At 35.6% G+C, this 27387-nt stretch overlaps 2 protein-coding genes across 13 annotated transcripts in view; one reads left to right on the top strand and one right to left on the bottom strand.

Moving 5' to 3' along the window:
- Positions 1–16996: 16996 nt before the first annotated feature.
- PMCH (pro-melanin concentrating hormone) lies at positions 16997–18384 on the top strand. Its single transcript, XM_008958022.6, has 3 exons — positions 16997–17320; positions 17671–17869; positions 18142–18384. Exons 1-3 carry the CDS (start codon positions 17072–17074, stop codon positions 18189–18191), a joined length of 498 nt encoding a protein of 165 aa, XP_008956270.2. The 5' UTR covers positions 16997–17071; the 3' UTR covers positions 18192–18384.
- PARPBP (PARP1 binding protein) overlaps positions 17322–27387 on the bottom strand; it is a 77319-nt gene continuing 67253 nt past the window's right edge. For 7 of the 12 annotated variants that reach the window (XM_024931196.4, XM_003832574.7, XM_063593600.1 and 4 more), the window contains 2 exons: positions 19402–19537; positions 17322–18892 (listed from right to left, as the gene is read on the bottom strand). In XM_024931196.4, coding sequence (XP_024786964.2) covers positions 18552–18892; positions 19402–19537 — 477 coding nt within the window. In that variant the 3' untranslated portion in view covers positions 17322–18551. The remainder of the gene's footprint in view (positions 18893–19401; positions 19538–27387) is intronic. The other 5 variants (XM_055096049.2, XM_063593602.1, XM_057299513.2 and 2 more) reach the window with 2 other exon arrangements.

The raw sequence follows: 27387 nt of genomic DNA, 5'->3' as shown, positions 1-27387 counted from the left end.
TCAGTAGCAACAGCATCAAAACACTTATTAGGCATCTATATAACTTCAAATTATACAGGGATAACTACTGCTTGAATGAATTTGACAGCATAATTGTTGCCTTTTAGGGAACATTCATATGTGCTCATGTCACAACATATGAAGGGCTTAAAGACACAAAGATTGTCTTCAACAAGAAAAACATAATTTTTGGCAACTTCCAGGACACATCATTTCTTTCCATCATTGGCAAGACCTTGGCTGGAATTCTTTTGGATCAGCTACTACTCAATGATGGCAACTGTGCTTCTAGAATAACTGTGGCTTTAAACCACAGGGCAACTGACATAATCTTTGCTCTATGTCAAAAATAAGAAAAATAACAAAAACAGTCTGAACAGAACTAAATTTATTGACTGCACTGAAATTTTAATGTTACTTGCAGACCTTAACTATAAATTACTACCTAGCTTTTTGTTCCTATGATTTGTCAGTATCTAAGAAGATGATGGAACCATACACATTAGTCAATTAATCAACAGTCATTTAAACATCTACTATACAACCAGCACTATAGAGACTATAGTTATTTGTATGATTATCTACTTAATGACTGCTCTTCCATTAGAATACAAGCTCCATACAGAAAGGCCTGAGGCTATCGTGTCTATCCCTGAATTCCCAGTGCCTAGCAGAGTGCCTGGTATATATTATTAGAGGCAAAACAAACATCTGTTGAGCAAATAAAGGTACAGTATAAGAGAATTACAAGACACAATTCCTTACATTTCCCCACTGTGGATACAAAACATAAAACGATTATATCTTATTATCTAGCTCAATGTTCAGAGTTCCTACTGTTTGGAGCAGTGCTGTATAATAGAACTTTCTGTAATGATGAAAATGTTCTATATCTACACTGTTCAATATGGTAGCTACTAGCCACATGCAGCACTGGAGCACTTGAAATGTGGCTAGCGCAACTACTCTATGCTACCCCATTCTCATCTTTTTCTACAAAGCCTCAGTAATTTTTTATTAAAAATTCAGTTAAAAATGTCTAGAGTTTCAAGTAGAGAATGGGGCCCTAACTTAGGTTTTGCCATTAAAATGTCCCTTTTCCCCACTACCCCCAAAATATACACAAATAAAAGATATTCAGTAAAGATGGTCAATAGGTTGCTTGCATGGAAATTCCACTTCTCTAAATTGTAGTTAAAGAAGGGCAGAAGAGAGTTTAGCCATCTTTGGCTATCTAGAAAACTAATAGCATTTGAAGTACACAACATTAAAAGATAGGATTATAAACTGAATCATTAATAATACAAATAAATCCATAGAAATATCTCCATAATAGTGTCAGACAAGCAGGCCACACTGCATCCCAAGCAGTGCTATATAGCTAACTGGACTGTTACATTGCAGAACATTCATTCAATTATTCAATACTTTTTTTTTTTTTTTTTTTTGAAGACACAGTCTTGCTCTGTCACCCAGGCTGGAGTGCAATGGCCTGATCTCGACTCACTGCAACCTCTGCCTCCTGGATTCTAGCGATCTTCCTGCCTCAGCCTACCGAGTAGCTGGGACTACAGGCACATGCCACCATGACTGGCTGATTTTGGTCTCTTTAGTAGAAATGGGGTTTCACCCTGCTGGCCATACTGGTCTTGAACTCCTGACCTCAGGTGATCCACCTGCCTCGGCCTCTCAAAGTGCTGGGATTACAGGCATGAGCCACTGTGCCCAGTCCAATACATATTTATTGAATGCTTACTGTGTGCTAAATACTGTTTAAAGCACTAAAGGTATAGAAATGAACAAACTGATATTAATACAATTCCTGTCCTCATGGCACTTACATTTTGGTGGAGACAGCCAATGAACCAAGAAATAAGTAAAATATATAGCACACAGGGGGATAAAAGTTATATGGATAAGTAAAAATCAATTGTTGGGGAGCAGGATATAGTGAGGGAAAGGGCTGGCCAAGCAAGGCCTCACTGAAAAAATGACATTTGAGACAAGACTTGGAGGTTAAGAGGAAGGCCAGGCAGATATCTGAGGAAAGAGAGCTTCAGGCAAGGAAACAGCAAGTTCAAGGAATTTGCATGTTCAGGCAACAGCAAATATGCCAATGTGCCTGGGGCTGAGTAAGTAAGTATAGGAATGTTAAAGAAGAGATTAGAGATGGAAAGAGGGTACCAGATCAAGGAGAGGCTTGGAGATTACTGTATAAGGATGTTAAATATAATCCTAAGAATAATGTGAAACCTGTTGAAGGTTTTTAATGAACAAATGAAGTGATCTGATTTGCTTTGTCAAAGGTCTACTCTGGATGCTAAATTTAAAAGAAACTGTTGGTGGTGGATGGCAAAGGTGGTGAGGGAATAAATGGAATAAAACAGAAAAAAATCCCCTGCCCTCAGCTTACATTCTAATTTTACATTTCAATGACCTGAAGCAGATACTGAATCTTACAAAGGCTTTTCTTAATTCAGTTAGTTATAAAATTACATACAACTCGTTAACAGCTAATCTCAACAGATACCTGCAACGACAGCAAACAGTAGATAAGCAGGTGCTTCTGGTGGATATACACCAAGTTCATTCTGCATTGAGCAAGGTGAGAAACAGAAGAGGCACACTAACTGGTTCTACTTACTTAAATCTCTAAAGAAGGGTGGATGTCTCCATAATCTGTCCAAGCAATTCATGCGCCATTTCAAAGGTCTTGAGACTAATAAACCACTCTATCAACAAAAGGAAGTCATATTAACACAAGGCTATAAAGATTCATGATTTCTCCTCTGTGATTCACATGTCACACAGAAGCCTCTGGTTTTCCCAAAAACGTTAATAGAAATTCCACAGCAATTATTTTATTTTTATTTATTTTTTTTGAGACAGGGTCTTGATCTGCTGCCAAGGCTGGAATGCATTAGTGTAATCATGGCTCACTACAGCCTCAACCTCCTGGGCTCAAGTGATCCTCCCAGATCAGCCTCCCAAGTAGCTGGGACCACAGGTGCACACCAATAGGCCTGCCTTTTTTTTTTTTTTTTCAACTTTTTGTAAAGATGGGGCCTCACTTTATTGCCCAGGCTGGCCTTGAACTCCTGGACTGAAGTGATCCTCCAGCCTCAGCCTCCCAAAGTGCTGGGACTATAAACATGAGCCCCTGCACCTGGCCCTGAAGCAATTACTATTATTATTACTAATTGAGACAGGGTCTTGCTCTGTTGCACAGGCTGGAGTGCAGTGACACAATCATGTCTTACCGCAGTCTTGACCTCCTGAGCTCAAGCGATCCTTCTGCCTCAGCTTCCTAAGTAGCTGGGACCACAGGCATGTGCCACCATATCTGGCTTTTTTTTTTTTTCTTTTTCTTTCTTTCTTTTTTTTTTTTTTTTTTGGTAGAGATAGGGTCTCACCATGTTGCTGAAGCTGGTCTCAAACTCCTGGGCTCAAGCAATTCTCCTGCCTCAGCCTCCCAAAGTCTTGGGATTACAGGTGTGAGCCACCACACCGAGCCTAGAGCAATTATTTTAAAACAACAGTAGCATCATTCAGAAAGGCCACATCTGGAGCGGTTAAGAGCACAGACTTCTGGAGCAGAGTGTCTGGGTTTCAATCTCACCACCACTTACTAGGTATACGACCTTCAGCAAGAGACAGTCTCTACTCATAGGATTGTTGTGAGGATTAAATTGGCTAAGGCATGACATGTGCTTGGGACGAAGCTTGGCACATAGGAAATGTTCAGTAGGCATTGCTTAACAGTGTAATGATATTTATTGAATACTTATGTCATAGAAACTACTGGGTACTTACATATCAATCCTCACAACAATCTTTGGAAATAGGTACTATTGATATCTGTGCTTTGCAGGAGAGCAAGTAGGCACAGAGAGCTTAAACAGCATGGTCATGTGCAGATAATACTACTTTGCCTCTTATATACTAGAGTTGATAGTGTTTATACTTCTGGCAGGCCAAAAAATGGCCCCCAAAAGTATTCACACTGAATCCCTGGAAGCTGTGAATGCTATCTTTTAAAAAATATTTTATTATTTTTATAATTTCAACTTTTTAGATTCAGGGTGTACATGTGCAGATTACTTGAGTCACCCAAGTACTGAGCATAGTACCCAACAATTTTTCAGCCTCTACCCCCTGCCTTCCTTGCTCCCTCCCCTAGTAGTCCCGAGTCTACTGTTAGCACCTTTATGTCCACAAGTACCTGTTTTACTCCCACTTATAAGTGAGAACATGTGGTATTTTGTTTTGTTCCTGTGTTAATTTGCTTAGGATAATGGCTTCCAGCTGTTTCCATGTTGCTAAAAAGGACATAATTTTTTTTCTATGGGTGCATAGTATTCCATGGTGTATAGTACCCCATTCTCTTTTTCTAATCTGCTTTTGATGGGCACCTAGATGACTCCATGTCTTTACTATTATGAATAGCATTGTGATGAACATATGAGTACATATGTCTTTTTAGTAGAGCAACTTACTTTCTTTTGGATGCATACCAGTAATAGGATTGCTAGGTCAAATGGTAGTTCTGTTTCAAGTTCTTTGAGAAATCTGCAAACTGCTTTCCACAGGGGCTAAACTAATTTACATTCCCACCAACGGTGTATAAGCATTCCCTTTTCTCTACAGCCTTGCCGGCATCTGTTGATTTTTGACTTTTTAATAATACCCATTGTAACTGCTATAAGAAGGCATCTCATTGTGGTTTTGATTTGCATTTCTCTAGTGATGCTGAACATTTTTAAATGTTTGTTGGCTGCTTGTATGTCTTCTTTTGAGAAGTGTCTATTCATGTATTTTCTCCATTTTTTAATGGGGCTATTTGTTTTTTGCTTGTTCAACTGTTTGTTTCTTATATATTCTGGATGTTAGACCTTTGTTGGATGCATAGTTTGTGAATATTTTCTCTCATTCTGTAGGTTGTCTTTTTATTCTGTTGATAGTTTATTTTGCTGTGCAGAAGCTCTTTAGTTTATGCAGGTCCCACTTATCAATTTTTGGTTTTGTTGCAATTGCTTTTGAGGACTTAGTAATACGTTCTCTCCTAAGACCAATCTCCAGAAAGATGTTTCCTAGGTTTTCTTCTAGAATTCTTATAATTTGGGGTCTTACACTTTAATCCCTCTTGGGTTAATTTTTGTATATGGTGAAATATAGAGGTCTGGTTTCATTCTTTTGCAATGTGACTAGCCAGCTATCCCAGAACCATTTATAGAATAGGGAGTCATTTCCCCATTGACTATTTTTGTCAACTTTGATGAAGGTCAGGTGGCTGTAGGTGCGCAGCTTTATTTCTGGGTTCTCTGTTCTGTTCCACTGGTCTATGTGTTTCTGTTTTTGCACCAGTGCCATGCTGTTTTGTTTACTGTAGCCTTATAGTATAGTTTGAAGTCAGGTAATTTGATGCTTCCAGCTTTGTTTTTTTGCTTAGGATTGCTTTGGCTATTTGGGCTTTCTGTTGTTGTTGTTCCATATAAATTTTAGAATAGTCTTTTCCAGTTTTGTGAAAAATGATATTGATAGCTTGATAGGAATAGCATTGGACTTGTAGATCGCTTTGGACAGTATGGCTATTTTAATGATATTGATTCTTCCAATCTGTGAGTGTAGAATAGTTTTCCATTTGTTTGTTTCCATCTGGGATTTCTTTCAGCAGTGTTTTGTAGTTCTTCTTGGGGAGATCTTTTACCTCTTTGGTTATTTGTATCCTAGGCGTGTGTGTGTGTCCACGTGTATTGTAAACGGAATTGCATTCTTGATTTAGCTTTCAGCTTGAATGTTATTGGTGTATAGAAATGCTACGAACTTCTGTATGTTAATTTTGTATCCTCATACTTTACTGAAGCTGCTTATGAGTTTCAGGAGCCTTTTGGCAGAGTCTTTAGTTTCCTAAGTATCGAGTTATATCATCAGTGAAGACAGTTTGACTTTTTCTCCTATTCTCATGCCTTTTATTTCTTTCTCTTGCCTGATTGCTCTGGCAAGGACTTCCAGTACTGTTTTGAACAGGAGTGGTGAGAGTGGGCATCCTTGTCTTATTCCAATCTCAAGGGGAATGATTCCAGTTATTGTCCATTCAGTATGATGTTGTCTGTAGGTTTGTCAGAGATGGCGCTTATTTTTTGAGGTATGTATCTTCAATGCCTAGTTTTTTGAGGGTTTTTATCATGAAGGGATGTTGGATTTTACTGAAAGCTTTTCCTGTGTCTATTGAGATGATCATATGGTTTTTGTTCTTAATTCTGCATATGTGGTGAATCATATTTATTGATTTTCATATGTTGAACCAACCTGCATCTCAGAAATGAAACTTACTTGATCACGGTGAAGCAACTTTTGGATGTGCTGCTGGATTTGGTTTGCTACTATTACGTTGAGGAGGTTTGCATCTGTGTTCATCAGGCATATTGTCCTGTAGTTTTCTTTATTCATTTTGAATGTTACCCCTAAAAGAGTCTTGGCAGATGTGACTAAGAATCTTGAGATGAGGAGATAATCCTGGTGGGCCCTAAATGCCATCACATGAATCCTTATAAGAGAGAGGCAGAGGAATATTAGGAACAGACACAAAGAGGAGAAGGTCATTGAAGACAGAGCAGAGGATGCTACCACAAGGCAGTGAATGCCAACAGTCACCAGAAGCTGGAAGAGGCAAGGAAGGGCTCTCCCCTAGAGTCTCTGGAGGAAACACAGTCCTGTCCATGCATTGATTTTGGGCTTTTGTTGCCTTAAGCCATCAAGTTTGTGGTAATTTGTCACAGCAGACCTAGGTAATAAGTAAATACTCTATCATATTCTAGAACCTATCATAGTTTCTACCATCTGTTCTCTTAATGAAAAAATAATTCATACATTTATTACATGTTTATTGAAAGGCTACTATGTGCCAGACTCTGTTCTTGATACTCTGTTCTTGATACCATCTCCCTCACTGGCATTAGAGGAAATGGACAATAAGCGTGTAAACAAGTAAGATAATTTTAGACAGAAGCACAGTGAAGAAAATAAAGGAGTGAAAGGAATAGGGAAAGAATGAGTGGGAAGGGGGCTCCTTTAGCTCATAGGGTCAAGGAAGCACTCTCAGAAACCATGATATTTGAGCTGAGCATCACAATAATGAGTGATAAATGCTCAGATAAATAACAGGAGAAAGATGCTCCTGACAAAGAGAATAGCAGGGAAAAAGTCTTGAGTCAGAAATGATCTTGGCATATCATAAAAACAGAAGGCCAATATCACTAGAGAGTGACGAAAGAGGGACAGAGTAGCAAGAAATAAATTTAGCAAGGAATGCATGGTCCAGGCCATGTAGGACATTTGTATCAATTATCTATTGCTATAGTAATACGGTGTAACAAACACATGCAAAACTTCAGAGGGTATACAACAATAAATGTTTATGTCTTATGCTTTTTGGGTCAGTTGGGCATCTGCTAGGCAGCTCTACTGACCTCAAGTGGACTTTCTCCAGTGTCTGGTGCTTGAATGGATGTGTGCTGATCGAGGATAGCCTCAGCTATGGCAATTAGGGTAGCATGGCTCTCCTCCATGTGGCTCTCTCCAGCAGGCTAGCATGGGAATGTTTTCATGGTGGTGGCAGAGGCTCAAGAGGGAATTCCCAATGTGCAAGACCATTTCAAGCCTCTGCTTGCATGATATCTGATAATATCTCATTAGTTAAAGCAAATCACATGCCTGAAACCAGAGTCAAACAGTGGGCAGGTTACCCCACCCACAGTGGGAAGGCATGCCAAAGTTACATGGCATGAATATAGAGAACAATGAAAAAGTGAAACCATGAAGGCAAGCTTATGCAGATATTTAGGGCCTTGATAAATTAATAAATATAAGAAATAATTATATTTAAACAGGATGATAATGTATTACACATGTTGGAGTTCAGACAAGAGGATTTGGCTGTAGTACTCAGAGAAAGCTGCAAAAGGAAGGTCTTGAAGGATATTTTAGATATAGATAGGTGGAGGGACAAGATGAGGGTATTTTAAGAGCAGGGAATATCATAAACAAAGTTATGATGGCAAAAAAGGACTATAAATACATAGAATGAAAAGAATGGCATGTATATCATTATCAAGACACTTTCATCTGATCCAATCTCTATCACAAACAGAAGAAAATGAAGCAGAACAAATGAATCACATGTTCCTGCTACATAGTAAAACCACTACATTTCAAAATGTTTTCAGTCTAGAGTTCTCAATATAAGTAGAAATGTCTGAGGGTTAAAGACATCCATGAGTACAAACATAAATTCCTAACATGCGTTACAATGAAGACTCAATACACTACTTACCATAATGGTGAAGAAACCTGAAATTATGAATCAATGTATACAAAATAACAAGCTTTGTTGGTAACCCAATGTTGAAAGCTATCATCAGATTGTTATTCTCGAAGCATACTATCAGATGACTCCAAAAGTACTCAGAATCAAAACAATATCCAAGAATCATCTTTACAAGGTAACTGAAAAATTTAGCCATGAACATCATTTCAAGCATGTTCACATAACTTTTTTTTTAAAATTGAGATGGAATCTTGCTCTGTCGCCCAGGCTAGAGTGCAGTGGTGCATTCTCAGCTCACTGCAACCTCCACTGTCCGCATTCAAGAGATTCTTGTGCCTCAGCCTCCCGAGTAGCTGGGACTACAGGCACATGCCACCACACCCGGCTAATTTTTTTTTTTTTTTACTTTTAGTAGAGACGGGGTTTCACCATATTGGCCAGGTTGGTCTTTAACTCCTGACCTCAGATGATCCATCCTCTTCAGCCTCCCAAAGTGCTGGGATTACAGGTGTGAGCCACCACGCCTGGCCTTACATAACTCTTAATGTTACTTATATCTTGATTTGTGACAAAAAGATGTTAAGGCAATTTTCAAGATATTAGTCTACAGCTCTAAAAATTGGTGATGTGTAATTCACTACAACTGGTTTCTTCATTTCACTTTTAAAATAATTCTGTCTGGATGACACTAAGAGCAACATACCATCCAGTAACGAGATCCAGGGAAGCAGCTAGTCCACTAGCACTCATAGACAGAGATGAATTCAAATGTGCATATAATTAACCAAAAAGAGGAAACTATATCCATAATTCAAATCCACATTGTTGCAAAATAAATATTTAAATCAATTCATCCATGTTTACCAGCTGTAACAGTGGAACAAAGCTTGAGGATATCCACGTTCCTACTCAACTGGTCTCACAGTTACTGGACTAATTACAGTGGAGCATCATAAACTCTCCCTGTGTCTCCCATCCCACTATCTCACAAACCAACTGCATTGAGCATGGTGAGAAGATACCTTACCCACTCCAATTCTTGGAGCAAAACAAGAGCTTAACCATCTTCACCACTCTCAGCTGGCCCCCATATCTCGCGTCTCTAAGTACTCCCTACAAGCCCACATGCTAGAAGCCTTGGATCTCTCTTCTGAGCCTTCAAATTAAAAACAAACAAACAAAAAAACTCAAGTTGACTCTTCTCAAAGAAAGAAAAAAAAAACTGGAGGTCAGCTTACCAACCAAATTCAAACTGTCTCAGAAGGATAACCTCCTAATTTTATTGCTGAATTCTGAGTGGCCTAAACGCCTACCAGGAGCTACCCTTCCCTGCCAACTACATCAACTCCACACACACACACACACACACACACACACACACACACACACACACACACACACACCCCTTCTAAGGGAGTATCAGGACTAATTCCCTTGCTAGCCAAATTACCACACCTTGTTCTCTCTTACCCTTGCTCTCCATCCAGATATGAGCCCCTCTAGATATCTATCCTCCCACACTTTCATCTCTAAACAGCACTGTGTTTCTTCTCTCTTCTCTCTCCAATCTTTGTACTATACCTTCTGAATAACAAATACCCTTATAGCGTTCTCCACTTCACTGATCCCATTACCACCACACATACTTAAGAGTTGGGAAGGAGGATGAATGTCTATTTTATTCCATACTGTTTACAGCATGTAAATCCTTTTGTTACTTGAGTCCCACAAATTCAGCATAGCCACTTCTTTTCATTATCATGCTACAATATCTTCCATCTTTAAATAGCAATAGCCAACTCTCTTCCATCTACAATCTAATTTTTCTGCATTCTTCAGTGTAAATCGGTGACATACTATTTATATTCACTGTTTCCATTTGTTCTCTTTCCATTCTTATTAAATTCTCTCCTATCAAGGTTGAATCTCTACCAGTGTCATTGAAACTGCTTCATTAAGGTCAGCAATGACTATCACATAGCCAAATCAAAGATAAATTCTCAGTTCTCATCTTACTCAACCAGTAGCATTCAGCACAGCCAATCATTGTGCTTTTCTATATTTGAGATGATCATGTTTTTTTCTCCTGTATTCATTCACAGTGGTGAATTTTACCGATTTTTTTCTGAAAGTTCAATTTTACATTCCTGAAATAAACCTCACCTGGTCATGAAATTTTACCTTTTTCATAACTGGATTCTATTTGATAACATTTTGTTTAGGATTTTTACATCCATGTTCATTAGAAATATTGGCCTATAATTTTCCCTTCTTGTAATATCATTATCAGGTCTTGGTACCAAATTTATGCTAGACTCATAAAAAGAGTTGGGAAGTGTCCGTCAGAAGTCAATCACAGAAGCAGAACAACACACATACATATTCACATATACAGAAATATATACACAATTTGTTACATAAATTTGTCTCATGCAATTGTGAAAGCTAATTAAGCAATATTAAGCAGATCATTCCATCTAATGCTGGAGTCCACAGGGCAGGCTGCCAGGAAGGAAAGATGGATGTAAAGTAGGGAAGAAGAAGAACATACTGGAATTCACCAGCATGAGCTGAAACCCATGAGGATAGACTGAAACTCATATCATATCTTGCTGCATCTGACCTCAATGGTATGGATGTCCTCAGGACAGCTAGTCTCCTTTGTCACAGAACTGCACACACGTGTCCCAGGAGTCAGAGAAACTGAAAGTGGATCCAGCGAAAGTGGAGCAGTCGCAGGTCTGACTGCTGCAGAGCCAACGACATGAGCCAGCAGATAAGCGACATCATGTGTGAACCGTACGTGACATCTGCTTCACTTCTGCTCTCCAATCTTATACAAGAATGTCTCATGTGGCCCACTCCAATTGGAAACATAGATAAAGAGAAGAAAATTCTGGGGTTGGGGGGCATTTCTGGGGTGGGAGGAATATATATGTAATATATATAACTCTTACAACTCAGTAATAAAAAGAAACATCCCTCGCCCAACAAAATGAACAAAAGATTTAAATAGACACTTCACAAAAGAAAATATATGAATAGCTAACAAGCACATGAAAAAGTGCTCAACATCATTAGTTATTAGGAAAATGTAATTAAAACACGGTATCACTACTCATCTACCAGAATGGCTAAAATTAAGACTGACAACATCAAATGCTGGTGAGGATGTGGAGCAACCAAAGCTCTAATACAGTCTTTGTTGAAGTATAAAATGGTACAATCACTTTGGAAAATAATCTAACAATTTCTTACAAAATTAAAGATACATCTATCTTATATCCTTGCAATTCCATTCCTATATATTTACCCAAGAGAAATAAAAACACATGTCCACAAAAAAACTTGTGCAAGAATGTAGATAGTGTTATTCGTAATAGCCAAAAACTGGATACAATTCAAGAGTCCATTAACAGGAAAAGAGACAAGTCAATTGTAGTATATTTATACAACGGTAATAAAAAAGGAAGGAACTACTGCTTCTTACAACATTAAAGATGAATGTCAAACATGCTGAGTGAAAGAGGCCTTCCATAAAAGACGTCATACTGTATATTTCCAAAATAGGCAAAACTAATTCACAGCAGAAGAAATTAGAACAGTGATTGTCTAAGAGCAGAGTTGGAATGACGGGTGGGAGTGGGGAAAATGGTGGTACATGTAAACTCTAACAAGGTAAGACATAACTTTCTGGGGTGATGGCAATGTCCTGTATCTTGAAAGGACTTTGGGTTTCATAAGCAAACACATTTGTCAAAAATTAGCAAATACGCACTTATAGTTTATGCATTTTACTTTCCATAAATTTTACTTCAAAAAAAAGCTGTAAACAACTATTAAATTCCAGTTAATGATATGTATGTTGAAGTATTTCATGAAAAGCATACTGATATATGCAATATCCTTTGAAATGCATTAAAAGAATAAGATGATTAATAAAGGGATGAAGGGATAGAAGTAAAACGTTAATGGTAAACGCTAGGTGAAAGTGTATGGGTTGTTTACTATAGAAATCTGAGAAGGAATTTTAAGTTTTCTTATATCTTTTGATAATTTATATAAGTGAGCAATCTTGGCTTTTACACTCATACAATTAGCCACTAAGAAATTGATGATTCTCAGTAAGCCAATGGCCAATTGCCATTTAATTTACTGGCGACACATAGCAAAGATGTGTTAATTGGAACAAAGAGAACTTTAATAAAGTGACTTGCAAATATACAGTGTTAGCAGTAGTTCAACAGAAAATGAAGATCATATTTTATATAAGCCTTTTGCCTTTGTAAGGTTTACTGAACCACCCAAGCCCATCTGGCAATAGTTTTACTTCTCCAAAGTTCCCTTCTACTACTTGGGGACGTTCCATTTTCAGCATCAATGAAAAAGAAGTCTACTATGCTCCACTGCACATCACAGTAACCAAAGTTTTTTTTTTTTAAAGTTATCATTAAAAAAATTGGAAACTATCTCCATAATTAAATGGTTATGGCAAAACCTCATAATGCTCAGAGGCTATGACAGTTTAAACAAAATAAAACATTAACTTCTCTAAACCGTCAAAATCATTTGGATTTGGTCCCAATTTTGAGTGAAGATCAGCCAAGCCAATTCATCCAGTGGAAATTTAAAACAAAGTACATAATTATTAATATTTATTACCCTCCCACAACAGCATCTAAGAAAAAAGATTTCCATTAACAAGGACTTTTTTTTTTTTTTTTTTCTTCTTCCAGACAGAGTCTCGCTCTGTCGCCTGGGCTGGAGTGCAATGGCACCATGTTTGGTTCACTGCAACCTCCGTCTCCTGGGTTCAAGCAATTCTCCTGCCTCAGCCTCTCCAGTAGCTGGAATTACAGGCACCCACCACCATGCCCAGCTAATTTTTATATTTTTAGTAGAGATGGGGTTTCACCATGTTGGCCAGGCTGGTCACAAACTCCTGACCTCAGGTGATCCACCCACCTCGGCCTCCCAAGGTGCTGGGGTTACAGGCGTGAGCCACCGTGCCCAGCCTAACAAGGACTTTTATAGATTAAACAGGCACATCCAAACCAGGTTCAAACCAAGGGAAACAAAGTAGGGCACAACTAACAACATTAAAAAAGATAAGGAAGCTCTAAGATCAAAGAAGTCAAGGGATGTCAGAGTCCTTTGTTTATAATTATAATCACAAAATATTTACTGAGAAAGATCTTAATAGTCCCCGAGAAAATCAGCAGTTAAGTCTACCTCAGATAAAAAGTACTTAAGTGAAACGGACAAATTATACAATAATGTAAATTCCTAAAACAAACTAAAAAAGAAAGAGAAGCTAAATGTTACTACAGCTACTGAAGAAAGTACATCAATTCTTAACAACAGAAATCCTACCAAGAAAACACCAAACCCAAAGTCTAACAAGAGAGAAAAGAAAGAAGGATAAATCTTGCCCTCAATGTAAGAAATTGGTACAAACTTAATATCAAACCAAAGTCAATATAAAAAAGGAAAATTACAAATCAATCCTACTCATAATAAATGTAAAATGTACTAAATCAAATATTGCCAAATTGAATCCGATAATTTAAAGGTTTCTTCATGAACACATGGTTAGTTTAACATTAGAAAAATCTGTTAATATTTCCAAAGACTGAAGGAGAAAATGATCTGGTCATCTCAATATATGCAAAAAAAGCATTCAATAATATTCAACAACAATTCATGATAAAAACTATTAGTAAGCCAGAAACAAAAGAGAACATCCTGTACTTTACAGCGAGTATCTATAAGAAACCTACAGCAAACATTACGCTCAGTGGTGAAGCATTAAAATCATTATCTGTAAAATCAGTAACACTGTAAAGATATCTCTTCTCTCCATTTTCAGTATTTACTGGAGGCTTTGGCCAGTGTATATGAACACATGAACAGACATGTATACACAATATAGATGAAGTTAGGAGAAAGAGATAAAATGCCATTATTTTATCATTTATATCAATTGTCTTCATACAAAATCCCAAAGAATCTATACATTTATAAACAATTAAAAAGAAAAAAAATAAGTTTAGAAAGTTTTTTCTGTTATCAAATTACTATGCACAAGCCAAATGCACATGCACATACCAGCAATAATGTTAGAAAGATCATTTCAAAATACAATTTATAATAACCAAAAATAAGAAATTCAATTAAATTATAAAGAATTATAATTCTCTCAACAAAGGTATGCAAGACCTTTATGAAGAAAAGAAAATGTCATTAAAAGATTAAAGAAGAAAAAAGATTAAAGAAGATCTAAGCAAATACAGAAAAATGTCATGCTCATAGATAATAAATTACCTTCAGGATATCAGTTCTTCTCCAAAATTAATCTATAAATCTATAAAACCAATGTGATTATAAGTTGAGCATCCCAAATCTGAAAAACCAAAATCCAAAAATGCTCCAAAATCTGAAACTTGTTAAGCATTAACAATATGCTGGCCGGGCGCGGTGGCTCACGCCTGTAATCCCAGCACTTTGGGAGGCCGAGGCGGGCGGATCACGAGGTCAGGAGATCGAGACCATCCTGGCTAATACGGTGAAACCCCGTCTCTACTAAAAATACAAAAAATTAGCCGGGCGTGGTAGCGGGCGCCTGTAGTCCCAGCTACTCGGGAGGCTGAGGCAGGAGAATGGCGTGAACCCGGGAGGCGGAGCTTGCAGTGAGCCGAGATGGCGCCACTGCACTCCAGCCTGGGCGACAGAGCGAGACTCCGTCTCAAAAAAAAAAAAAAAAAAAAACAAAAAAAACAATATGCTAAAAAATATATATTCATTGAAGCATTTCAGATTTCAGATTTTGGGATACTTAACTGATATAATGCAAATGTTCCAAATTCTGAAAAAAATATCCCAAATCCAAAAATACTTCTGGTCCTAAGCATTTCAGATAAGGGATACCTAACTAGAACCTTAATATCCTGTCAAGTGTTCTTACAGAACTTGAAAAGCTGATTTTAAGATTTATATGGAAAAGAAATGACTAAGAATAGCTAAGGAACTGCTGTAAAAGAAAAACATGTGGGTAAGTAGAGGGCTGGGAAATTTGACCAGATATTAAAAATTATTTTAAAGTTATATTAATACTGTAGATTTGGCTGTGGAATAGAACGTTCTGAAAGGAGCCCACACATATATAGAAATCTGATATACTGTAGAGATGGCACTGCAGATTAGTGGGGACAGGATGAATTCTTCGAGAAATATATAAGGACATTGGAAAAAGTAAAATTACATCTCTATCTTATATCATACACAAAATTAGAGATGAATTACAAACCTAAATATGAAAGTCAAAATATTTAAACTTTTAGAAGAAAATATATGAAAACACGTTAATAATCTAAGGATTGAGAAGGATTTCTAAAAAAAAAAACACACATTAAAAGTAGTTGCCATAAAGAAAAAAGAAAAATATTTAAACATTAAAATTAATCAGTTTGGTTCACCAAAAGACACCAGAGGGGTTGAAAATATGTCACAAACTGAGCGAAAATAATTGAAACATATATAACTAACAATTAATATCCAGAATATATAAAGAACTCCCATAAATAAATTAGAAAAAGACAACCCAATAGAAAAATGGACAAAGCCAAAAAAAAAAAAAAAAAAAAAAAAAGCATTTAACATAAGAGGAAACATAAATGGCTCAGAAACATATGGGAAGACACTTAACCTCTTTGGTAATTAGGAAAATACAAATTAAAAGGACAATGAGACACAAGAGTCAGCTAGGACATGGAACAATGGAAATTCTCATACCCTGCTTATCGAGGGCACAAATCGCTTACAACTATGTTGGAAAACATTTTGGCATTAGTAAAGCTGAACATATACATACTCCATGATCCAGTAATTCCATACTGAGAAATATACTCTAGAAAAATTCTTACATATATGTACCAGAAGACATATAAAAGAATGTATTATCTTATTCATTGGGGTCAAAATTAGAAATTAACTCTGAAATGTTTAATTAAAAGTCATACAACATAAACTCATCATCCAAAAGTAATGTTTATGGGCACATAAATATTCTTTTCATGGACTTATTCATTAATTTCTAAATTCATTAATAAATATTTGTACATATTATCCTTTTGTAAATGCAGAGATAAAATACACCTGACAGGTCAATTTTTGATATAGCATGAATGGCTTTTTGTTCACACTGACAGGCATATGTACTTTAATCACCAAAAACTATATCAAGTATTTATAAAAGAAAATCTCTTTTGAGGATTATTTCAGTTTAATCAGGATTAAAAGGAAATAAAACTTTATCCTTATCATCCTTGAGTGAAATAACTTGAGTTTTAATATCTTTACTTAATCAGAAAATACACAAAAGGAAACAATAATATAGAGAGAGCCTGATGTCCTGTGGTCTTCCTTAATAACAACCCATTTTCAAGAGACTATAATCTACTCAACAGAAAGCATTCTACCAAGGATCTTAATCAGATTCTGAGAAAATTCACACTCAAAATAAACAATGTGCCACTAAAACCAAAACAATGTAGGTATTAGCAGCTGCATAAAGGTTAGCCTCAATCTAATGAGTCATTTCTAAAATGATGAAAAGTATAATTCTTTGAAGTGCTTTCTATTCAAGCTAGAAAATATATAAAGATACAGAATCGTTTACCAAGCAGGCTGACAGAGAAATTTTTCATTTTCTTTCTTGTTTGACTGTATGCGAACATCAAACTAAGAATGGCAAAAATGAATCTCTCTTCCTATATATTAATACTAACTTTTTCTTTGTTTTCTCAAGGTATTTTACTTTCAGCATCCAAGTCCATAAGAAATTCAGACGATGACATGGTATTTAATACATTCAGGTTGGGGAAAGCCTTTCAGAAGGAAGACACTGCAGAAAAATCAGTTATTGCTCCTTCCCTGGAAGAATATAAAAATGATGAGAGCAGTTTCATGAATGAAGAGGAAAATAAAATTTCAAAGGTAAGTGGCAATGTGACTTGTCATTTATTTCAATGAAAATTTAAATGATTCTTACAAATCCTCTGAAAAGTAAAACTGATACTTTTATAAACAGAAGTATATGCAAACAGTCACAATATGCATTAGGACAACTGACGATATTTCTTACATGCCAGGTAGTTCTTCCATCCCAGCAAACACCTCTTATCTGAAAGTATTTTTTCTCCTATAAATTTGCATCTAAGGTATTTTTAAAAAGTCAAAAACAGTGCAGAGCAACTTTGAATTGATCAACAAGAATATTATACAATTGTATTATAGTTCCACTCCGAATACGATAGCTAAAAACCAAATCAACCTTCTCTTTACAGAACACAGGCTCCAAACATAATTTCTTAAATCATGGTCTGCCACTGAATCTGGCTATAAAACCTTATCTTGCACTAAAAGGATCTGTAGCTTTTCCAGCTGAGAATGGAGTTCAGAATACTGAATCAACACAAGAAAAGAGAGAAATTGGGGATGAAGAAAACTCAGCTAAATTTCCTATAGGAAGGAGAGATTTTGACAGTGAGTAGTCTTTTCAAAATTCAATTCTTACATCCTACCACCATTAAACAGAACTCTGAGTTAAAGTGAATTTGGATGCAATCATTACAAAATCAAATAAGACCATGGCTCAATTACACCTGCCAAAAATGTGGGATTAAATAGCAACAATTAATTATTATCATTTTGGTTTACTCAGAATTAGTTATACTAGATCCATTCTTTTTTTTCTTAATAAATTTTGTGTGATAATTATAGTCCTTTAAACAATTTAAACTTTCTTCTTCCTTCAGTGCTCAGATGTATGCTGGGAAGAGTCTACCGACCTTGTTGGCAAGTCTGATACCTGTTGGTCCACATCATCTTTTCAGAAGAAAATAAAAGCATTTAATTGCCAATGGGAGGAGAAGCCCATACTGCTACTATAACTTGTGTATGTTAAATGTCTGTTTTGAAAGAAAGTAGTGTTAAGATGTATCAGTAACTGAAATGATATGCTTTCTCTGTGCATTAAACTTTGTGAAAATTCTGCATAATTATGACTTACTAGTATTTTTAAACAATGCTTAACATACTAACCTTACATACACTGTAGACCAAAATAATAAATCATCATAATTTACACCTTGATCTCTTAAAAATTAAGCATGTCTTTGGTGAATGGTTTATAGATACATAAACCTAAAGCATATAAGACATAGATTTATAGTCTAAAAAACTGAGTTAACTTTGCCTGGCCAGGAATCAATTTGTCCTTGGCAGTACATTTATTACTTTTTGCTACTTTAGCTAGTTTGCCGTACAATCTATTCTGTGAATCATTTGATTTCTTAGGTATTTTAGCATTTTTATGTTGAGGTGGTTCATTTCCATTATCACAGAGAATATTTTCACCATCCAAATCCACCTGTTTCCTTTTTGAGCTTTTATTTCCTGTCTGACTGGTTGATTTTCTTGATACTTTTTCATTTTTACTTCTGTCCAGATGAACATTTCCAAAACTCGTTCCAATTGTTGATCTTCCAACAGATGGATTTACACCCTCTGTTATGCAAGATAAAAAGGGGAAAGGAATTATATGATATTGAGTATTAATATTTACGAGAACTTTACAATAAACTTTAAAAATGGCTAACGAATATTCAAATTTTTATTTTTAAAGTAAAACAATGCTATAAATAATATGATTGACAAATATAGCTACATTACTATCCTATTACTTTTCATTTTATCATAGCACCTCTGAGTTAACTTTGGCCAGTAATCAACTTGTCAGCCCTATTAAGAAATATTTGTTTGAATGCATGACATTTAATCCTTAAACATATGCTACAAATTACTTGTTAAATACATTTAGTTAAATCAAACTGTGTCCTATTCCTATCGATAAATTTGTACTTAGATTTAACTTTTTAAATAAACTGAGGTCTTTAAAAATATAACCCTTTACATTTCATAGTACTTTGCAAAAATAATCTAATTTTACTTAAGTTAAAACTAATTAGTAGACTAGAATTAAATTGTTATTTAATTGCACAAATAAGGTCAATTACCAGAAAGGTCATTTTCCATGTAAAGAACACACAAAGGCTTTGATGCTAAATTAACATTATTCCAATTATCCTTGCTTATCATGTAGTCATCTTTATAAGTACAAGCAAATTGGGATCTAATTAAAGTTTGCTTCATCTAGTAACAGAAAGAAAGAAGAAAATATGCAAATTTATTCATTATTTTATTTCTTCATCTAGATAGACACACACTCTATAGTAATCAAGGTATAAAAATTTCCCTTAGAAATTCTATTACTCATTGAGAACCTCTAACCTTTTATATTTCATAGTTTGCAAACTCATTCATTGTTATGGCTAGCATTTTTGTTCTTTTCCAAAATACTAGCTTTATGTATACTTTTGATTTTTTTTTTGGTAACAGTTACAAAACAATCAATTTTAGACTCTTCGCAGGGCTTTGTTACATGTTCCTGTGTCAGCACTGCTTTGGAGCGTCTTATTGTAAGTAAAATAACAATACAGGTGATATACATAATCATAGAAAAATACAAGTTCTTCATCCTAAGAAGAACACACTCTTGGGAAAAAAACAGCATATGGAATTCAAGAAATTAGGGAGGGAAGAAATGCTAAGATGAAAAAAAGAACTTAAGTGAGGTCAATCAAAAACAGGAAACTAGCAAAGAAATAAACTGCAAGATAAAACAAAATGATATAGGAAAGACATTATTTCTCGAGTATTTAGGAAAACAAGAAAGATGATTCAATGTATCGGTCTAGAAAGATTTGACCAAGTGACTTAATGGTCAGAAATCCAAAGTATACTCTTCCATTTATCTTCAAACATCAAATAGGAGGGCCTAACTTTCTACATAAATAGGAGAAAATTACAAAGATGAACTCAATTCTTGACCACTGAAAAGGATGCCAAAAAAAGTAGTTTTGGAAATTTGTTCCACAAACATAAACCAGTGAGCTATTGGGGGATAGAAATTAATTTTAGAACAAAGTAGCCTATACAAATAATGCCAATTTCAACAATTACAAATGATGTGTAATACCATTCAGGTTTAATGGAGAGATGTCTCCAAATAATTAGAAGTCACCTGAAATCGTTTTCTGACATAGACAAAGTTTCAAATACATAATTCAATAAAGATGACTTCAGTAATTCAAAAATGTAACACTTCGAGTGTAACTACATTACCCTGATTATTACTTACAGAGTATTTGTTGATACAGTCATGAAATCTAAAACAGCATGACTTTATATATTCAGTAGTTATATATGTTCAAAGATCGATGCATTAATTCACTCAGATGTTTGTAAAGACAATGGCAGTGAAATCTACTGACTATGGCTTAGAAAAAGTTAGAATATTTGCCTGTCCAGCTGCTTCATAAAAGCAAGTTTTCTTAGGATGACAAATTTTCTATCTTTCTGACTAATGAGGTCTGTGACAGTCTCCATCTCCCAGATCACTAAAAATTATGTTTCATGTGCTTACATGAAGCATTAGACAATTGGAGTTTTATCTTCCATTTAAGCATAAAATGCACAAAACTGAAAATAAACGTGAAAATATACAAGATCAAAAACTATTTTTTTAAAAGTTGAACAGAATGGACTCACAACCCACTACCTTCATGAATCCCTATGAATGCAACACTTATTAAATAGCTTCTACCACAAGATGCCCTATATGTAACTGAAGATTTTAAGTAGCTCTTTCTGGACTTTATTAATCCTATAACTACAGATTTAAAGCAGTAGATAAACCTATTTAAATAAGTTTTATTAATAAAATTGACTCTATATTATACTACATAATAGTAGCATTATCCATGAACTTTTATTTCCATCTACAAAACCAGTACTAACTGTTGACATTATCTTATCACACATTATTTTCACTTCACAAAAGTTATGGCTTATAGAGAATTATAAACTTATTGCTTATAAAGAGTTATAAAGAGTATAGTAAGACCACGCAGGCAAATAGATGCTGAGTGGCTGGCTTGGATCACTCTTTGTAACCCAATAGTGATGGCACCTAGAGTTAGCTTGGGAGATGTTAGCTTCTCACTGCAAAACTTTCATGAGCACCACCCATAAAATATTCTAAATAAAAACATAATACTAAACAATAATTATATTATTTAGTACAGAAAACTAATGTTTCTTCAATCTCATGTTTAGCACGAACAAAAATTTCTTTAGAATGTTTTGTTACTTTTATTAATTTTTAACATATAGTCTAGGTAAAAAAATCTTTGCTTGCTATGCAAATAGTCACAAAATAAGCGCGATAGCTCTCCTTACAACTAGATTTCCTCAATTCAGCCTCCCCCACAGACAAATTCTAAACTCCTCAGAGACCACAGTACAATTTCAGAAAACTACCATCACAAGGCAGTGGATTCCTGAAGTACTGAAAACAAGTTCAGATGTAAAAGAAAAATAATTAATGACTTTCTCTACCATGAAAAATATTATTTATAAACATATTAAAATATAAGAAATAAACACAACAGAACTCCCCCCCAATGTATATTGAGATTTTTTCTTTTCATAAAGGATTATATGCAGATTTTCTTTCCCTTGCCCTGTACAAAAATCTCTTTTTTTAAAATCAATTACCACTTATTAAGTTCCAACTATGTGACAAGCACAGCGTATACTACAGATTACTAGGATGGCTTCTACAACTTCAAAAACATTCTACTTATAAAATTTGCTATTGACAAACAGCTGGGAGGAATAACAAATAAACTGGATAACAGAATCAAGATTGAAAAGATTTCAGAAGGCTAGAACCATAAGTAGAAAATAATAAGATGAAAATGGATGGGGATAAACAAAGTCCAGTATTTAAGTTTAAAAATATCAATTACAGAGGTACAGGATGAGGAGAACCTGACTTAAAAACAACATATGTAAAGGACCTAGAGATTTAAATTGATATGAACTTGACTGAGCCAACAACTGTCCAACTAAGAAAGCAGCACAAAAAGACAAGATGACGTGATGGGAAAAGCATCAGATTTGCAGTCAGAAGACCTGGCTTCTAATGCTGGCCGTATTACTTACTAACTAGATAACTTTGGGGAAACCATTATACCTCTCACTTATCCACACATAATGGGAATATTTACCTCACAGAATTATCAGAATTGGATGCAGTTAACATATGTCAAGGTTATATAAACTGCAGAAATCTATGTAGACACTATATCATTATTATTGTAATAACATGTAGGAAGAGGGTATTCCTGTAAGAAAAAGATCTGTTCAATTAGATGTCTCAGAATCAGGCCAGTTCTACAATGATCCTAGGAATGCAGCTCAAAAAAATGAACTTACAAACAGCTTCTTCATTTTAATTATTTAAACAACGCAACCTACATTGGCTTATATTTATAACTTAAAAGAGATTGCTTTTCCTTTGTTCATAAAAGTTGAATTTTTCTACACAAGATTAGTGGCTACATAGAACTGAGATTACTTCCTGTTGCAAATCTTCCAAATCTCTCTGTGTATTTGATTTGGAATCACAAATAAGCAAAACAATTCCCTCTTAAAAGTGCTTTTGAAGTACTAAACAACTAAGAATAATGTCCAGATTCATACATGGCTGTTAAAATCATTTCATGTTCAAGTCACATGAGAGAAATGGATTGAAAGTATTCCTTTGTAGAGTGATTTCCTCCCTTTGGAAATATTTCTATCCACAACATAATTGCAATGAACTTCACACTTGCCAAGAACTGGAAAAGTCCTTTTGCCACAAGCTCTTTTTAATTTGAAATTATTAGTAAGTTCCCAGTTTGAGGAAAATAGTACTTCACATAGGAAAGCCTGACTCCAGTTAAATTAAAATAAATGAGTCAAAACACTGAAAAGTCATAGACACTCAGAGTTAGCTGTATTAACACGAAAATGAAAGTTCTAAACCCCCATTATACCAATAAATATATTAGCAAGTTTGAAAAAGGAAATTATTCAACATACCTAGTAAATATGTAACTAAAAATATTCTAAGTTTATCTTATTTTTACATTATCACATTTTTGAAAGAACAGAGATTTTATATCCTTAATGACATATTAATTGTATATAAATCAAATAATCCTTTTCTTCATCAGTGAAATTCCATTTACTCTGCTTAATAGCAGAAAAAAAAATCTTTTTGACCTAAGTAGTAGCATTATCGTTTTATGATCCTACATCATAATTGTCATGCCTTTATTTAATCTTTGAAGATAGCATAAACATTGAAGTCTGACACCTGACTATAAACCCTTGCTGTTACTTACTATATGTATGGTCTGCAAAATGATGCCTTCCAGAGTTGAGCAAGGATTAATTGGGATGAGGGATATAAAATATCCAGTATAAACACTGAACACTTAGTAGGTACTCAATAAATCCTGATCCCATTATTTCAGCTAAAACAAATTCAATTTTAATTCAGTCTAATACAAACATTCCTTTTTCATTCTAATGGAAAATGTTGCTCAGTCCCTTATAGACTTTGCTGAATGTCAACCTTCTCAAGGAGACTCCTACTTATGGCTATTTAAAACCCAAACACACACAAAGGAACCCCACTTTCCTTAGGCCCCACCCATTTCATTTCACTCCACAGCACTGATAACCTTCAAATATACCATATAATCCACTTGTTTGTTTATTGTCCGCTTCTCCCAACTAAAATATAAACTCCATCAGCAGTAAAACCCTTACAGTTTGACAACTGAGGGCCAGCTGTGGTCCTCCTGTTGCCATCCCCTCCTTACAGGGTGAGGAGTGCCCAGAGCTTCAGACATGCTCACCAGGAAACCATGACCTCCTTTATAGATCCTGTTTCAAGGACCCCTGGGCACTGGGCTGGCACTGGCCTCTTCCTTTAGCCTCAAGAGCTGACTGTTTATGGCAAGGGTGATGGGCTGTGGGGTAGATAGACCTACTGGCAGAGTATTCTTCAGAGTATGAAACAAAATCAAGGTTGAAGGGGTTTCAGGGTAGGCCAGTGGCTTCCATTTATATTATTGCACCTCAGCTGTAACAAATCTTTAGAGAAGCCTTGTCCTTTAGGGCAGGAAGGTTTGTCTGTTTTTTTCCACTGATGTATCTCCAGTACCTAGGACTGAACTTGGTATCCAGGAGGTACTTACTGTTTTTTGAATGAATTAATTAATGAAGTAAAATACAACAGACTATAACAAGTATATGCAAGCAGAGCTGTGAGGGAACAGAAGCCATGAGCAAGCAAAAGTTTGGAGGTGGAAAAAGAGAACAGACTCTATAAGGTAACCACACGATAATTGTATGCTTGTATCAAAATACCACATGTACCCCATAAAAATATACAACTAGTATGTATCCACGATAAATTTTTAAAAAGTAAGTAGACTTGAAAAGAACAGCTACATCACCCTAGGAACACAAGCTTTGAGGTAGAAAAATATGTTCAGAGTAAACTCTACTCTGTTCAATAGGGTAAAGAAACCAGTTGGTACAGAAACGAGAGAGAAATATACATGCAGAGAAAACCTAAATCACATTTAAGTACAAAGAACCATGCAGCTGAATTCCTTAAGCTGCTTAATTTCCACCGTTTACTTTTGAGTTCTTAAATATTCTGCCTTTCTCTCTCGTCCTTACAATAAACCCCTTAAAAAATTACTCTATTCCTTAATACCATAAAAGGCATACTGTCCTTAATCTTCCCCAACATTATTTATTCACTGTTTTTTTTCACAACTACCCTACACACATTCTCTTTACAACAGCAAGGCAATTTAATACTTTCATCATCAGTTGTTTGAAATGCTCTATTTCAATCTCTCTGCCTATTCAAATCCTATTTATTCTCATCTCTTATTATTTCCTCCACTTAATATGGGTCTCTAGTTATTGCATTTAAGTGTATCTTTAATCCATTAGAACTGCATTGTTTAATGTGCTAGTCATGTGCGGATAATTAATTACAATTAAATAAAATTTAAAACCCAGTTCTTCAAATGCAGTGGCCACATTTCAAGAGCTCAATAGCCACATGTGACTAGGACCTTCAGTAATGAACAGTACAAACACAGATCATTTCCATCACTGAAAGTTCTACTGGAGAGCACTGCTCTAGAACAAAGCTTTACAGTCTATGCCCTGTGGCACATTCATGTCTGCAGATGGATTCTCAAAGGACTCTGGGACATTTTGTAGTATGCTGGGTCCACACATTTGGAACCCATAGGCAACTTTATATTTGTAAAGGAAACCCTGCATTTGTTCACCCTCTCTTCTAAATGCTAGGTAGTAATCTGATGTGAACTGACCTTTGGAAAGAATTATGATCAATGTATCTTCAAATATTGTTTCTACCCTATTTTCTCCTCTCATTCTGGGACTCCAATTAGGCATACGTTAGACATTTTCTCTGTGTCCTGCTCTTCTATTTTGCTTTTTCATTTGTTTTTCTCTCTTTTCTCTCCAGTTTGGAGATTTTTTTAATGCTCCATCTTCAAGTCCACTTACCCTACCTAATGCTGTGTCTGGTCTTCTACTAACCACATCTAACAAGGTCTTAATTTTAGATAATGTTTTTACAATTCTGGAAAAACATTATCTTTTTGTTCTATGTCATCGATTCTAAATCTCTGTTGGAATTCTCCATTTTTTTCATATATTTTGACCATCTTTTCCTCCAATTACTTTTATAAGTTAATTTCTTTCTGATTCCTTGCCAGTAAATTTCAATATCTGGATCATTTGTGGGTCTCCCTCTATTGTTAAATGTTTTCCCTTTATTAAAGGACAAATCATCTTGCCTTTTCTCATGTCCAGTACAGTTTATTTCAAGCTGGATATTGCACATAAAGGAACTCTAGAAGCTACAGATGACCTCTTCCAGCAAGAAGAGTTCTCCTTTTCACTGTTAGGCAGACACAGTGAAAGACTGATAACCTCAATACAATCAAGGAATGAGCTGCATCAGAGCTGGGTTGCACTTTTCATTAACTCACATTTGACTTCTGGTTCTTATCTCTTCCTCGGGTGTGCTCTAAGCTTTCAACTGCGAGCCTTGTAGGGATCTCTGTCACCTCTGGCCTAAAATCTGGGAGATTCAGTCTGTTTTTCAGGGGTTTTCACACTATGTTCTGTGATCTCCCACCCCACTTTATTTCCAAATATGGCAAATATCTTGGAAAAAAAAAAAAAGACCAGCCACGTGTTTGAGGCACGTCCCACTTCTCAAGTGGAATCAAGGTGGTTTTAGTCTATTGTAGTAAGGCTCCCTACCTCCCCACACAACTACAAAATTCAGAGTATGTGCCCTAGGTAAAAATAACTGCATTTAGGACTGCTAAAGTTTCCAATTTGTTGACAGCCCCTCAAGACACCCAAACACTTTGGTGGTTTCCCTGTTCCTCAATAGAGTTCCTTTACACGGGCCAACACCAATCCTCAGCTCATATTCAAAAGTAGCAACAAATCCCAGGGAAGAAAGCTGCTGACAATAGACTTCTCACATCAGAAGGATATTATCCTGTCCAGATTTTTAATTTTTTAAAAATTCTTTGATTATACAGCTCTCCTATGTCTTTAAAATATATTTTCCCCAACTTATCTGCCTTTTATTGTTTTGCTATCGTAGCGAGAATGGTGTTCTACCATGACGTACTATATCCTCATGAAAAAAAGAAGTCTCCACATCTTTTCCTTCTGTTCCTTCCTTATCTGATTCTGTTCCTTCCTTATCTGACAGCATTTTATTTTCTCCTCAGAGTTACATTTTGAAAGCTGCATTTTTTCTGTTATCCCTCATTTTTCTGTAGCTTGAGGAACAGTAGAGGTAGAAGCTCAACTCATCTGAGGAGACAGGTAGTCTATGAAAATTTCTGGGTTCTGCACCCTAGGAGTTTATTACATATTGTATATACCAGAGGAAGGTTCACTTCATCTCATTAGGGAGTGTATTTCAATCAAGTGGAAGGAAAGCATTTGGATAATTTCCCCAATTC

The sequence above is a fragment of the Pan paniscus genome, chromosome 10 (assembly GCF_029289425.2).
Source record: "Pan paniscus chromosome 10, NHGRI_mPanPan1-v2.0_pri, whole genome shotgun sequence".
Classification (NCBI taxonomy): domain Eukaryota; kingdom Metazoa; phylum Chordata; class Mammalia; order Primates; family Hominidae; genus Pan; species Pan paniscus.
This window is presented reverse-complemented; position numbering and strand designations above follow the sequence as displayed.